The 16,215-nt window shown below is 48.1% G+C and overlaps 1 protein-coding gene across 1 annotated transcript; it reads right to left on the reverse strand.

Annotated features, from left to right (window-relative positions):
* Nucleotides 1-391: 391 nt before the first annotated feature.
* On the reverse strand, nucleotides 392-16,215 carry LOC135370948 (tyrosine decarboxylase-like). The gene is made up of 16 exons (XM_064604890.1): nucleotides 16,087-16,215; nucleotides 9,893-10,045; nucleotides 8,454-8,695; nucleotides 6,920-7,033; nucleotides 6,785-6,836; nucleotides 6,653-6,723; nucleotides 6,454-6,588; nucleotides 6,221-6,364; nucleotides 5,273-5,434; nucleotides 5,143-5,210; nucleotides 5,010-5,080; nucleotides 4,921-4,940; nucleotides 3,576-3,674; nucleotides 2,198-2,299; nucleotides 1,914-2,132; nucleotides 392-716 (listed from the first exon to the last, which is right to left on the reverse strand). The coding sequence occupies exons 2-16, from the start codon at nucleotides 10,020-10,022 to the stop codon at nucleotides 492-494; spliced, it is 1,854 nt and encodes a 617-aa protein (XP_064460960.1). The 5' UTR covers nucleotides 10,023-10,045; nucleotides 16,087-16,215; the 3' UTR covers nucleotides 392-491.

The raw sequence follows: 16,215 nt of genomic DNA on the forward strand, positions 1-16,215 counted from the left end.
TGGTGAAGTCGTGCTGCTTTCGTGTCCTTCACGTATGAATTGTGCGTTAATTTAACGCAATTCTACGTTGGAGATAACACATTCCCCATGCACCATATTACTTTCGCTCTGTAAAAAACAGCTCTGGCAAATATACGGCAGACGTCGATGTATGAAGTGCTCAAAAATCACGTCTAAGATTTTTCAGCTTCGAGATTTGTTGCAATCAAGAAAAATTTAGATACTCATCTTTCCTATACATTGCCAACACATAATTGCTACAAAACTACACAAACTCGAACATGCACGAGGCTTAGCGGCGGCATAAACCCGTTGGAAACGCTAAAAAAAAAGTGTTGTAAATCAACCTCATTCGAAGAGTTCTATTCTGACGCATTACAGACAACATTGCAGCAGTTGCCACACTGAAGTGTCACCGATTTATTTTGGGTCATCGTGTATCCATGGAACACCTATGGGAAGGGAAGGTGAATTGGGCAGGAGACAACAGCTCACAATGGCGTGCCAACTTCAGCAGGAGTGCTGTCCGACTCGCTGGTGTGTCTGTGCTGTGGGTCGCTGCTGGTACTTCCGGACAGAGCCCTGACGATCTTGGGGTTGTAAAGCTTCGGGTCGGAAACCATGCGTACGAAGAAGCTTCTCTTGTAGCGCAGGCTATGCTGCTTCCGGTCAAGCAGGAACACTTCGTCCACGGATTCTTCGGCGTTTTCTTTGTTCTGTAAAAGTCGAAGAAACGTTTTCATGCCAACTTCAAAGTTCCCAGCATGCGAGATCATTGGTGGACGACAAAGGCCGGGGACAAGTTGAAGCTGGCCATGTCACGTCGAGACTGGGAGGTATCCGGGTTCGAATCCCGGTGCCGGCTGTGCTGTCTAGGGTTTCCTTTAGACGCTCTCAGACATATGTCGACACAGTTCCCTTAGAAGTCGGCCCAGGACGCATATTCCCCCAGAGCGTTGGTCGTGACGTTGCCCACCTCTGTGAGGCCCACAACGGCGAGCACTTTCAGAAGCACCACCACCACCACCTGAACGTGGGAAAGTCAAATTCTCGCAGGGACTTTTCCAGCAACCCCCAAGACATTGCAACATCTTCCATCCAAAAGTAAGTTTTGGATACTATTGCATTTTATGCGAAAAAGAAAAACGCTACACAAGCCTTCACACGACCCTACACAACGCTAACGGAAGACAGCATTCACAGTCAAACGTGCCTTTCGGGATTACTTAGCTTGGCGGCGCCGTCTCCCAACCTCAGCCTTCTTTCGCCGCTGCTCCTTCGCACAGCACTCATAACCCATGGCGCGCCCACGCAGGCACGTCCCAACCTCTCGACCACCACAGCAGCACTGACGAGTGCGACGCGCCGGCGCCGTGGCCGCGTCGCACTCTCCACGCGCCATCCTTCCCTCCCCACTCACCACGCATGCGCGCCGCGGCTGCAGACAGACCACGCCGCGATTCTTGCGTAGCGAGGACTATAATGCTAACGCATTAATAAAATAAAATGTGGCAGTAGCCAGTCGACGTTGGTGCCACACACACCCAACACCACGTCTGTCTTTGGTTGCACCTTTTCCTCATAGTACACCCAACACCGCCTAGAAGCAAAGCCTGATCACTCTCGTCACGTCGCTCGAGAGCGACGTGACGCCAATCACAACGGTGCTTCGGCGGCCGCGAAGGAGTGAGAGGAGGTATTAAGCAGACTTTCTGTATCTAGATGGCGCTGGTGCGTCACGCTCCGTGCCTGTGTGCGTTACGTCGACTGACGCGGGCTTTTTTTGTTGGTTGGCGAGAAAGCGCACTTTTTGCAATTCTCTCCACGGATGGGGTATGTCCCACATGTACCATTCCGGTAGTCATATTTAGTAACCAGTAATGGAAGGGAATATTTCCAGAGAGGATGCTTACTCTCTCTTCTTTTTCCTGTTCGAGGTCAACCACTTGTAAGAGTTCCGTAGTGTATTGCGTAATGACGTCCCACGCGTGCGTGATGTCATCTTCAGTGGCGTTCTGGGCACAGACGCAGAAACGAACCACGTAACGATCATCGAGACAGGCCGGAACCATGTGCAACTTTCCCGACGCGTTGATGCTGGAGAGCAGCTTCTGGTTCAAAGGATCCGATCCCTAAAAGTGAAAGTGGCTTTTTTTTTTTAGAAGTATACACTCGGACTGTGAAAGGTGCCACTTGCCTTGAGACGAAAGCAGACGAGTCCTAATATAACCTGATTGACCACTTCGAATCGAGGATCGCTTCTTACTAAGGTTTCGAACTTCTTAGCTAATCGCACGTGCTGCAGTAAAAACGAGCGCCAGTGATTAATATACGGCTTATCACACGGCCCAGTCACACGTCACGGGCACCGTTCAATGATCATTGAAACCAACGGCCATTGAACATGAGGGTGGCGCCATCAAGCGTATAATGTGTCAACATGAACTTGACAGAGAGCGTCGAATCCAATGCTGTTTGAGAAGATGACACGCCACTCGCTTGGTGGCCCTATACGCGCGAGTTCAATGCAGAGCCGTTTGTTGGGAGAGTTTGGGTATTGTGAGAAGCCTGTTTTAGAGAGCGTCATTTGACGTCACACGATGGGCGGCACCGAAGTTAGTGCCGCCATTTTGGGAGCGGAGGTACGGCCTTGAAATCTCCTGGCGCCGCCGCGGCTCGCCTTTCGTTCCGTTCAAGTGGGCGGAGCGATGACAGGTCTGACGTCACGGCGGCAAAAGATCAAAGCATGGCCAAACTCTCCGATAAACGGCTCTGGTTCAATGTAGGGCCGTTTATTGGGAGAGTTTGGCCATTGTGAGAAGCCTGTTTTAGAGAGCGTCATTTGACGTCACACGATGGGCGGCACCGAAGTTAGTGCCGCCATTTTGGGAGCGGAGGTACGGCCTTGAAATCTCCTGGCGCCGCCGCGGCTCGCCTTTCGTTCCGTTCAAGTGGGCGGAGCGATGACAGGTCTGACGTCACGGCGGCAAAAGATCAAAGCATGGCCAAACTCTCCGATAAACGGCTCTGGTTCAATGTAGGGCCGTTTATTGGGAGAGTTTGGCCATTGGGAGGAGCCTGTTTTAGAGAGCGTCATTTGACGTCACACGATGGACGTCACCAAGGTTAGTGCCGCCATTTTAGAGTGCAACGATCGCCTTGAAATATCCTCGTGCCTTTCACTCCGCAAGGGTCGGCGTCTACAGGAAGCAGGGGGGCAACTGCCCCTACTGCGCCCGCCTAAAGGGGAGCAAAAAGAGGCACCTTTCGGGAAGCAAGAATACGGGAGGGGGCGCAAATTTCCCACTTGTCCCCCCGGAATTGAAAAGTAGACGCCAATGCTGCATTCCGCCATTTTGGAGCTGAGGTAAGGCAATGAAATCTCCCCGTGCGGCCGCAGCTCGCCTTTGATTACGATCAAATGAGCAGAGCGATGACGGGTCTGACGTCACTGCGGGAAAAGATCAAAGCATGGCCAAACTCTCCGTATAAACGGCTCTGCTTCAATGGTCATTGATTTCAATGATTATTAAATGCTGCTTGTGCGACAGAGGTATTAGAAAAGAAATACGCACCTCACGAATGTACCTCTGCAGCCCGTTGATTCCGTAGCGACGAACAACAAACCACAGCTTCAGGGATCGGAAACGTCTGCTCAGAGGGATGCCCCAGTGCTGCGGAAAATTGCACGCAATCAGGGAATCAGAGAAGTCGTCGTCTGCGTGCAAGGTGACACATACCACGTATTCACACAAGCGACATCCCGGCGGAATATTCTCGAGGAAGAAAAAGCAGAAAACTGCTAACATGGCGAAAGTTCCCCGTTGTCTTATCCTGAGCATTCGCACGGCGCAGGAATACCAGTACCGAAGTACTGCGCACATAGCAGACGACGCCATTGACTCTGTCATTTGCTGTGGAATATTTTGTGGCTGCGTCGCAGCATATGCCCCATGTTTAGAAGAGCCCGAAAACACATGACTTTTAGCACTCGCGCTTACGTGACAGGAAAAAGCTATGACGTTTTACGCATCTTACGCTGGAATATTCTTGAGAATGTCGCTCGTGTGAATGCACGGTCAGTAGGGTTCGCTTAAAAGGGCACAATAAAGAAAAAATTTCTCCTCGCGGAACGAAAAGATGTCGTTACCGTGACACAAACACAAAAGGAACAGGATCTATGCGTTTCGTCGTTCGTGATTTACGATCCATAGAAGAAAAAAAACGCAATTTCTGCTTTCCCTCTCCCTCTCCTTCGCAAGAAGGACGACAATGCGGAGCGGCCCCCCATTGGTATCCTCAAACGATCTCCCGCGTTGGACAAATGGTTTGAGGATAAACTAACGGGAGGCCGCGAACGACACAACGGATTGGTCCCGTTTCTTTTATGTTGGTGTCAAGGTAACGCGGCATCTTAATTTCATTCAGCGAGGAAAATTGCTTTGGATTTTAGTTTCCCTTTAACGTGCCACAATAGCGAACACGTTTATTTATTGCCTTGTTTATTTCTATAGCAAATTTTGGTGCGGCAAACCTCATATAACGATTATCTCAGCTGTAAACGAACTCTTAAAACCGTCTCTCCTTTCAAACTATTACACTATTAAAACTTCTATAATCAAACTCAAACTCGAACTATTAAAACGACGAGGAAGATATTTTATCCAACTCACAGAACGTCGTTTCTATCGCAGTTTCGTTGCTATAGAAATATAACGTCAACCTGAAACAAACTGACAAGGATTGTCTCGCAATAGATTTTAGCATTGGGCATCGATACTCCGGCATCAATAAAGAAGTGAAATTGTTTTTCTAAGCCCATATATTTCAACAACGAATGTACTGTAACCACTAGACAGACCATTAACATTTAATCTATTACCCTCGTAAAACATCAATATTATCCGGAGGTAAGCTTACCCTGTAATCAATGGCCTTGTCTAGAACAAAAGCATATTGTAAGGTTGTGATTAGTAATGCATTCCCGTGTTGCGCAGGAAGGAACTTACCGGAATAGCTGTGCTGCAAATAAAGAGGGTCAACCACCAGCGCTTTTGTCAGTCGAAACCGATCCTTAACCCTGTTTGGAAAGACCTGAATAAGGCTTGGTTATTGTTAATGTAATTATGGTTTAAGACTCACCACATGAGAGAGCAATCGAAGTTGACTAGCATCCATTTGTTCGGGTTGAAATTGAATGACATTGCGTGCTAGGAACATAATAATTAATGTGTGTAGTGTGTGCGAAGGGTAATGGACAGCCTTGTAATACCTCGATGCCCTTGAGGAGGTGCTTGAACTCTGGGCAGATGAACGCATTGCCAGCATAAGCTGCGTCCACGTGCAGCCATAGGTTCTCTTTCTGGCACAGTGGTCCGATCTCGTGGAGGGCGTCAAAGGAACAACAAGATGTCGTACCTAATGTGGCGCTTACCTGAGTGGAAGAAAGGTGCGTATTTTGATAAATGCCCAAAATAAAGTAATGTGTCCGTAGGTTGTGTTGTAGAGTTGTTTCTGCGTCCATTATAACGAGTCGAGCCCGTTTATAACGATGTCGAACGGAATTTTGAAAATTTGCTGTAACGGTCGCATACGAGAGTGGTGTGAATCGTAAATCGGTTGAAGGATGAATAATACGGAGCGCTTGTGTACTATATTTCCTCGCTTTTAGCCCTGTCGTGACTTCATGCGCGTTTCCATGGTCTTGAGATACCGGGAGAAAACATAATACAATATATATTTGACTCTTGGCGAATCACACGCACGTCCCCTGTTGTGTGTTCACATGCATTCAGTTCCACAACAACCAGAACAAACGTAATTGCACTTCCGTTCTGTGCACTATAGGTCCTGTGCCACTAGCAAAATCACGATCGCTATAACCGGACAAACGCTTCCGCCAAGACCCGTCCGTGTTGTGGCAAGCTCTAGGGCAACAAGTTTCACTTGCATGAATTTTTGTGCATTTTTAATACAAACATCGGATGATGATGGTGGTAGGAGAAAAAATATGGAGATGTGGGCCCGCTCACGGGACAAGCTACTCCAGATCTAGTAGAAGAAAAAAAGGGAGAAAAGAACGTCTACAAAGACGAGAGCTGTGCTATGCTCTTATTGTTGTTGGTACGTAGTTGACAAATGGGGTTCAAGACTACCATTGCACTAAGGATCGTTATAAACGGGCTTGACGGTAAATGTTGAGAAGCAAGCATGAACCTACGAAGAATGGAATGAAACCGGCTGCTCGATCTTCTTCTATGGCCCTTGCAAGAACTGATCCCCTCAACCTAAAGCAGTCATCCGTGTCTAAGCTTCGTAGTTTAACGAATCCGATCATCGCAGCTTTTTCCACGCAAGAATGGGCCTATTGAGGTGCAGAGAAGAATGTTTTGTAACACGAACAGTATACATGTTACGCTCCAAAGAAAACCAGCAGGTAGCCCCCCGACTGACCTCTTTAGAGCAATATGCCATTAGCTTCGAAAGCAGGACCCCTTCGTCAACGAAGGGCTGTTGCTTCTTAAGCATTTCCACTGCTGAGTAGCGGGCAGCTAGCAGGGACACCAGTACACATTCGCTGGCAGACGTCTGGAAAGTAAAAGAACACATTGTGGCGTTTCTGTTTTCAATGACGGATGAATGCACGCCGGACCTGAATCACACCTCCTCCCTTGCTGTCTTCCGAGTGACAGAGGAACTGGTCCGGTAGCCCCACCATCTTCCCTATATTCCAAGAGAAGCAGCGTATGTGTAATAACGTCAGCGAGGGAGCCAGACTATTTACCTAGCCAGTCCAACATGATTATTTCGAGTTCAGTGCAGACTGGACTTGCAGCCTAAGAGACAGATGAAGACGTTAAATTTCTTGCACGCATTTCGGCCTTGTATCGTGGACGGTTTCAATGGGTGGGGGGCTTACCCAGGAGAAGCCGACGCAGCCAATGGCATCGGAAAGCATGTCTGCTAGTATTGAGGGATAAGAGTTTCCAGCAGGGAAGTAGGCGTGGAATCGGGGATGCTGCCACTGCGTAACCTGCATATAGCGCGGAGAAGTAACATACCGTGTATTCACAAGAGCGCCATCGCCACGGAATATTCTAGTCGAAGAAAAAGCAAAAACACAAAAGAAACTGTCCACGGGGCGGCAATTCCGCCGTGTCTCGTGTTGAACATTCGACACGGTGCCGGTACACCGTGAGCGGCGTACCGCGCATATAGCAGACGCCACCATCGGCCTGTCGTCTGCTACGGAACACACTCTCAGAACAGAACTTCACTGTACAGCAGGCCGTGCGTAAACCATTATCACAAATGATAGAGTTATCGCCTCTGATTAGCAGTGAGGGGTCCGTACGCCTTTTTATATCCACTCGGATATATGACAACTGACAATATAATGCTTACGCCCTTTCTCTCTTCGAATCAGAAGCGATAACCATATCATTCGTGGCAATGGTTTGCGCACAGCGTGCTATGCGGTGAAGTTCTGTTTTTAGAGTGTAGTAATTGAAAGGCTGAAAACAGAAAGCAACAAAAAAGAGAAGGAGGACGACATGGTGAAGCCTGTGTGGGAGTAGTGGACAGAGCAGGCAGCCAGTACTTGATTTAGGCTGGGCTTATAACAATGCGCGAGGTACAGGAAAATGCGAATGAAGAACTCGCACAGATTCAGCAGTTTCCCTATAGGGTTTAATACTCTAGTCAGACGCCAAACCTAAGGCCGTTTCCGGAACGGCCGTTACTTCACCTGTAGTCCAATCATTTCGAATGATATCGTTCTCTACCCTGATTTGTTGAAAATTGGAGGCGTACACCTTTTTTTGACACGATTACGGAGTTCATAGTTGCCACAGAAAAGGCGTACGCCTCCTGTTTTCAACAAATCAGGGCAGAGAACGATGATCATTCGAAATGATGGTTGGGCTACAGGTGAAGTAACGGCCGTTCCGCTAACGGTCTTAAGTTTGCCGTCGGACAATGGTATAGGAGTCTCATTCATAGATATTATGTGCGTTACAGCCTAAAGAGCACAGTGTACCTTAAAGTACATAGGGGAGAAAGTGTCGTTTACGTTGACTAAAGTACAGAAGCGGTACAGAAGCAGAAGTACAGAAGCGTAGTTTACGTGGCGTTTGAAGAGGCACATTTGAAAGCGCCAGGGATTTTGAAGGTTGCTTTTAATGTAGAGTACATATTTAGAAAGTGTGAGCTCGTGAAAAGCGTCACGAGAAAGAGTTCCAGAACGGCGCATGTGTCCCCATCCCCTCTCTTTCCTAGACTTTTCAACGCAAAATACAGCACACTTAGCACCAGCACACTGTAACATAGACACTTGGAAGTGATCACACACACACACATAAAGAAATATTCAGTAAAAAAGCAAAGTAAATGTGAGCGTAAATACTGTATACACGACGTATACACAGCATTTTATACAGCACTTGGATCCTTACCCCGGGCATGATGTAGCTCTCGAAGTCGTTCATAATGGTATTCCAGTCCTCGGGCATGTCTGGAGCCCTGTCAGGAAGAAGGTCTTTGAGGTACCCTGGTTCGCACTTGGGGGTGACGCGCCTCTGGGAAATATTTTCCAAGTAGTCCGCTATGTAGTCGACCATCTCACGGCCTCGCACGCGGAATTCAGCCGTATCCATTCCAAACGAGTGGCAGCTGTCATTTTGTTGTTTTGAATGTGCTGCGAAAAAAAGAGAAAAAAGCAATGTCAGGGGGCTGATGTAGAGTTTCCTTGCGAGAACAGATGAGCAAGCGCCAAATTTTACCTAGTCATGTTCATGCTATGAAGGACACGTTTGAGCTCCGCCCTACGCTTGTTTTTATTGGCTATGAGCACGCTCCTAATTATGAACAGCATAAGTGTCACAAAAAGGCGTACGCCTCCCTTTTTCAACAAATCAGGGCAGATAACGATATCATTCGAGATTATGGTTGGCCAGGAGCGTGCTATGCGGTGAAGTTCATTTTTAAGAGTGTATGTGAGCACCGCACACTCACGCACTCTTAGCTCAGTCAGTCTCTGAGTTGGGATTGGGCGGACTGTCAGTATAGCGTGGCAACTCCATGCATTGAACTCTTAGGAATGAACTTCACCTCATGGCACGCTCCTAGCCAACCATCATCTCGAATGATATCGTTATTTGACCTGATTTGTTGAAAACGGGAGGCGTACGCCTTTTTTTTGTGACACTTATGCTCTCCATAATTGTCACAAAAAAGGCATACGCCTCCAGTTTTCAACAAATCAGGGCAGACAATGATATCATTCGGGATTATGGTTGGCTAGGAGCGTGCTATGCGGTGAAGTTCATTTGAAAGAGTGCAATGCATGGAGTTGCCGCACTATACTGACAGTCCGGACAATCCCAACTCGGAGACTGACTGAACTTTCCTATTCCAACATCTCTCGTATGCGTGGACTTCTTTCCTAATCACATCGCAGCCTAGCGGTTCTTCGGAGAGCCACTCTTGTCGCGCGCCAAAACAAACCCCCGTCAATGGACTTTTTTCACATATACGCGTCGTACCCTAGCGGCGCTCCAGCGAACCACGCTTGGAGCGCGTCCAAACAAATCCACGTGAGTAGCACAAAGGACCAAAACCGGTCCGGAGTGGGACCGACGAGCTCGCGCCGTTCGTGCGGTCTCCCAACTGGCCCCCACTTCTGTCGTCCCCATACTGCGCCATCTAATGAAGACGGAGATAACCCTCTCCGGCGCCTCAAGGTCATGCGCATGCGCATAAGCCGTTGTGAAAAAAGTGCATAGCACCCAGTCAAAGAACCGGTAATAAAACAGTGAGCCCCTACGCTGGTAAGTTTTGTACTCTTGTGGTGTTACTATGACCGTTTCCAAGATTGCATTTCAGCATTACTTACGGAGCACGGGTCTGTGATGTGGCGATTGGTTGCAGGCCACCTTGGGTGCATGATTCTGGGTGCGCTGCGAGTTCTTGTTGAAAGGCAGGACCTTCTGCATCCAAGCGACGAATTGTTCAGACCCGAGCATCTATGCACAATCCACTTTGGATGCTGTCACGAAATGAGGGCCCAACGTCAGCCACATGGAAATGCAATATATGTCATATAATAACGAGAACACCGTTTAATGGCCTCAGATTTCTCCTTATATGCGTTCTCTTGACGTGTCATTAAAAATAACAAAATTCCTCTGGGAACACACACACACACACATTGGATGAAGATGAGGTGGGCGATCCAGCGCCGCCCTATTGCACATTGGGAACGGATGAAGGGATGATGATGGGGAGAGCACTTTCAGAGATCCGTCACCAGATCGGTGGAGCGCTAGTACTCTGGGAACATCGCTGCTATCTTAGCAGAAACCGCGTTCCCCCGCGACCTGACAGCTGGGAAATTCGGTCGCTACCAGTAACGCTACACTTACTGCTATTCGTTACTGTTAGTCGTTAGTGAAGTCGTAAGCATTACTTAGACCACTTTGCTGTTACAAGGCGCTTCGCTGAATATAACTGAAGCAGCAAACAGACACGGACCACTAACAGGACCACTGCTTTACTTACAACTATTTACTATCGTAACACATCAAAACTTAGAGGAGTTCCGCTGAGTGAGCTGGCGCCAGTAGCTTTCGACACAGCTGAAGCTGATATGAAACGATGACATAATTTCATGCTCCCTTAAATCCATATCACACATTGGAAAGCCTGTTTCATTAATCAAACAGTCTATGTATTAAAGGCCACCATGCACAATATTTCTGCTTTTGTCACGGCGCAATTCAACTTACAAGAACTTCCTAAAAATCCAGACCGGTACACTCTAAATCATTTCACACCTTTAAAAGTGTAAAATAGGTGTATTAACAAAGATCACACCCCTTTCACACCCTACAACTTTGTTTTGGAAGTTCCTGAGGGTGTAACATTGGTGTACCACACCCTCAAGTGAAATATGGTGATAGTGTGTCGCCTGGGTGTAGAAAGGGAGTATGTTTGTTTTCGTTCACATGAACAAAAGTAAATATATACAACAACAGGGAACAGGAAGTTACATTACAACAGTGCATGGCCTGGATTTACAACAAGTCTACCATCTGGTAATGCATGCAGATTTAGAAGATCTGTTGAGATAGTGCTTAAATTTCTTAAAACACGTTGCTCCTCATTGCAAGACAGAACAAATACATGATAGTGCTCATCATACTCAACTGTAGTTAATGTTTGTATGAGAAAAATGGTATCAGAGTTAGTAACATGTATGCCTGCAATCTCAATGAACACGGGTAAGTCATCCTCTGAAGATTCTTTGGCAACAACAGCCAACAGCAAATGTGTTATCATTATCAACTGCACTTTTCATATTGACTATAGATTCTGCGTGAATCTCCTTGGAACCATCAGTAGATGCGGCATTTCTGATGAAGGGCTGCGATCACACATACATTTGATAAAATTGATGTCTTCTTGCTAATGAAAGGGTTATGTTCTTAAAATGTCGAGTTTTTCCAGCAACATCTTTAAAATGCTAGTGTTTCCCTTCGAAACGCGTACAACCATACAGATAGGAAAGGACCAAACATCATGATGAGTCGCGGATAATGAACAATGTAATGCATTTTACAGGGGTTAGATATTTGTGGGTACAACACTGCAAAGCCTTGAAGAAACAAATAAATGCAGCGTTCTAAGTAATGAACATGCAAATGGGGGAGGTGCCTGCTCATGAGAAGGTCTACAGTTTCACGAAAAGCTATATACAGCTGCTTCATTGCCATGGACAGCTGCCACGCCATACATGATTGTCTGTACGTCGGCTGGGCATGTTTACACACATATTTAATCACCTTGATGTGCATACATATATGGACCTCAATGTGATTATACGCAATATGCTGGTAATTGTGAATACACAGTTACCAGCTTATTGCCACAAAGCCAGCAGTTTTATTCGGCGTTACACCCTTTACACCCCAATTGCCAGGAGGGTGTTAAAATACACCTTAAAAGGTGTGCGCCATGAACATTTTGATTTACACCCTTTAAGGTGTAAAACGATTTAGAGTGTATAGCGGCCTGATGTCAGAGGCGCGACACGGTCTCCTGCCGTGACGTAATCAGGTAACTATGACGTAGAATCGCCTTAGTGAGAAGCCGCGAGGCTTCGTTTCCAACCTTTGCTACTGAAAATTCGTCCGCTGAAGGGCGGCGCCACCTGCGGCGGACTCTCCGCGTCACCTAGTGACGTGAGCCACTTACAGGCTCCCTGAAGAAGGGGAGCGGTGGTGCCAGCGGTGGTGCTGCTTTCTAGAGGTGGTACAGACCAAGGACGTCTCTGCAGTAGAGCTGCAGGTGACGAAAAAGGTTGATTCGCTCGCGCTGTGTTTTCGATTGTTTTGCGGACTCGCTTGTCGGTCTGCGCTGCATTCCAATTGCGGCTCCATCTCGGAATAAACGTTTGTTTTCCAGCTCAACGTCTCTACTATAGATATCACGACTGTCGACGAGTCTGACCTTCTACGATACTAGTAGAGAACGCGGAGTCCTCCAGTTTCACGCGTGGCGCACCTCAGGCACTTCGCGGCTTTCCTGGACCGGGAACGTTCGATCCTTCGAAGGAAGAATGGAACATGTTTCGAGTGAGGTTCCCAGCTGCTGTTCGGGTAGGAAGGGTTACCGACGACGCCGACAAGGGAAATCTCCTCATTTCTTCGTTGAGCCGAGAAGTTTTCAAGCTCCTGTACAATTTACTACAACCCAAAGACGTCATGGAAGTTTCTTCCAAGAGCCAAGTTTCATGGCGAAGATGTTGGAACATTACACACCGAAGCGGTTCAAAGAATTTGAGCGTTTGATGTTTTTTCTCGTCCCGACAGGAGGAAGACGAGTCGGCCAAATACTTTGTGGAGAGACTCTCAGCCATTGTTGGCCGCTGCGAATACGAAGTCGAGTTCGACACCCGGGCTTGCTCGTTGTTGAAATGCTTTCATAGTTGGCTTATTGGACCGGCGGGTGCGAGCAAGGCTTGTCCTAGAAAAAGAGTTGACATTGGAGTCTGCCATTCGCTTGGCGGACAGTTTCTTGACGGCAGAAGTAGAGTCACGTCAGCTCATTCTGAAGTTGCTGTCCACAAGATCGCGGGGCCAGAGTCAGAGCGTCGCAGGTGTTTGCGCTGTAGGAATTCCAACCACGGACCTGACGCATGCAGATTCAAGAAAGAAGAATGACACTCTTGTGGAAAGTCGGGTCACCCAGATAAGACAAGATGTGTCAGAATGGACGTGCATCGATGTCGTCCCGGAAGAATAAGCCCAAGCACTCAAGCCGAGTCAAGCTGGTCACCGACGTGTTGCTGGCAGATGAACAGTACGGGCGATATCTGACTTGTAACCTCTTGGGCAAGGATATCACACTTCAAGTGGACACGGGCTCACGGACCACGTTGCTAGATCACCGCACGTTTGTAAAGCTTGGGAAGCCGAAGCTTCATGAGCTGGAAGTTTCTTATGGAAACCGTACGCAAAGGTGGCAGGTGTTGTTCACACGAATGGCACACACGAATTTACTTGGAAGGCAGCGGATCAGGAAACTGAGCACCGACCTCAAGAGATTGTTTGTCGGGAGCGTCTGTGTTGGCAAGGAGCCATTAACGAGATTTTGGGAGAATACTCAGTCCTTTTCCGTTCTGACCCGGGAAGGTGCACGAAGTTACTGGTCCATCCTCATGTACGTGAGGGAGCACAACCCAAGTTCTTCACGTCCCAAGTCACGTCCTGTATACCTTTTGTCACAAAAGAGGCAGTAGAGGCAGATTTACAACGTCAAGTGAAGAACGGAGTGTTGCAACCTGTGGAGGTATCCGAATGGGCGACACCAATCGTAGTTATGCCGAAACCAGGCGGGGTTAACCCGCAGCTCGCTGTTGCACAGTATCCGATCCCAAGACCTCTTTTCTCCAACTCCTGGCGGTTCTCAACGGTGATGAGAAATTCACGAAGCTCAGTCTATCGGAGGCATACGTTCAAATGGAACTCGACGAGCAGGCAAAAAGTTATTGGTTATTGACACACACAAAGGTCTTTTCAAATTTAGCCGGATGCCTTTTGGGATAGCGTCGGCGCCTGCTGTATTCCAACGCACGATGGAGCAGGTTATCTCAGGACTGACATCTGTGGCTCGTTATCTATAGACGACATTATCGTCACGGGCCGCAACGACGAAGAACATCTCAGCAATCTGTCTAAGGTCCTAGCAAGGCTGCAGGAGTTCGGATTCACTCTGAAACGGGAGAAATGTGCTTTCCTGCATCCCCAAGTTCAGTACCTCGGTCGCATAGTGGATGTTGACGGGTTTCGCCCGTCTCCGAAGGTGGTGTCGGCGCCATCGCCCAATCAAGTATCAGAACTACTTACGTTCCTCCTTAGGCACTATGGCAGATATTTGGAGGGACTGGCGGATGTGTGTTCACCTTTAAATGACTTGGTCAAGAAGGGAGCGTCGTGGTGTTGGTCTTCTGCATGCGTCGAAGCTTTTGAGAGCATCAAGCGTACGCTGGCTTCAGCGAAGGTATTAACACAGTACGATCTCACTAAAGAAATTTTCTTGGCAGTCGACGCGTCATCGGAAGGTATCAGAGCGGTTATCTACCACCGGCTCGACGATGTAGATAGACCAATCTCGAACGCGTCGAAGACACTTAAAGTAGCAGAGACAAAGTATGCGCAAATTGAAGGAGAGGCCTTGGCCATCATTTTCGGCGTTAGGAAATTCCACTAGTACCTGTGGGGCCGAAAAATCGTATTGTACACCGACCATAAGCCACTTACGGTAATTTTCGGGCCATCAAGAGGTATCCCTGTAACGACAGTAAGTCGCCTGCAACGTCGAGCACTCATCCTAATGAGTTAGAGTTTCGACATCCAGTTCAAGGGATCATCTCAAATTGCAAATGCAGACGGTCTCTCTCGGCTTCTGGAAGAACCAGACCAAGAATTTGACAAGGCAGCTGAAGAAGGTGTATTCAGCGTTGGAATTAACGAACGAACTTTTTGCGGTCCAAGATTACCACATGTCAACAGTAACGGCTAAGGACATTGCCGCTGCCACTCTTGAGGAACCTGTGCTAGCGAAGGTGACGGAATTCGTTTCACGGGGATGGCCAAGCCATGTTGCCCCAGATCTATCTCCGTTTTACCAACCGCAGACAGAGCTCACGATGCACAAGGGCGGCAAGCTTCTGAATGTCCTGCACGATTGCCATCTCGGCCAGTCCAAAATGACGATGCTTGCCCGTTCGTACATTTGGTGACCTGGTGTATATAAGCACATTGAATCCAGGATCAGGAACTGCGAGCAGTGCTCAGCAGTGGCTGCGCAAGAGACTCCTGTTCCCTTACATCAGTGGGAGCAACCCGACAAGGCTTGGTTTCCTCTTCACGCGGATTTCGCAGAACTTCAATGGAAGCACTATTTGATTGTTATTGATGCCTTCAGCAAATGGCCCGACATCGTCCAGATGACTGGTACCAATGCTTTGAAGACAATCAGTGCTTTTCGGGATATTTTTGTCCAAAACGGCCTACCGGAAGTTCTCGTAGCACTGGACCGCCGTTCACAAGTCAGGTCTTCCGTGCTTTTTTTTTTTGAAGAACAAGGAATACGGCACGTTCTCACTCCGACGTGCCATCCGCGGTCACTGAATGGTCTCGCAGAGAACTTTGTGAGGACTTTCACGACTGCTCTTCGATTCGAAGAGGATGGTGACAAGCACAAACTTCGTGACCCCGCACGCCACCACCGGCCGTCCTCCTTGTGAGCTGTTGAATAATAGACAGTACCGTCCCGTACTTGATCTCGTCCGTTCGTCTTAGTCGACGTGTTGTGCAAGAAATTGTCTGGCACTGGAGCGTCAGAAGCGAAATTATGACAGACGAACCCGAGACAGACAGTTCACTGTCTACCACAAGGGTCTGGATGCTGGACAACTCCAGGAAGAGGCACTGAAAGACCGGGACGACTGTGGGAAAGCAGGGCTCCGTTATATTTACGGTTAGGGATGCTTCTGGGAAAGTGCACAGATTCCATAAAGATCACCTGAAACGAAGGGAAACTGTGGACACCTGGAGAGATTCGAGGGGCACCCCGGCTTCCGATGTACGACCTTGTGCTACAGCGGTGGACGCTCCTGATCAAGATCTCCCTTTGCCACTTCCGGAAGTTGAC

The sequence above is a fragment of the Ornithodoros turicata genome, chromosome 10 (assembly GCF_037126465.1).
Source record: "Ornithodoros turicata isolate Travis chromosome 10, ASM3712646v1, whole genome shotgun sequence".
Lineage (NCBI taxonomy): Eukaryota > Metazoa > Arthropoda > Arachnida > Ixodida > Argasidae > Ornithodoros > Ornithodoros turicata.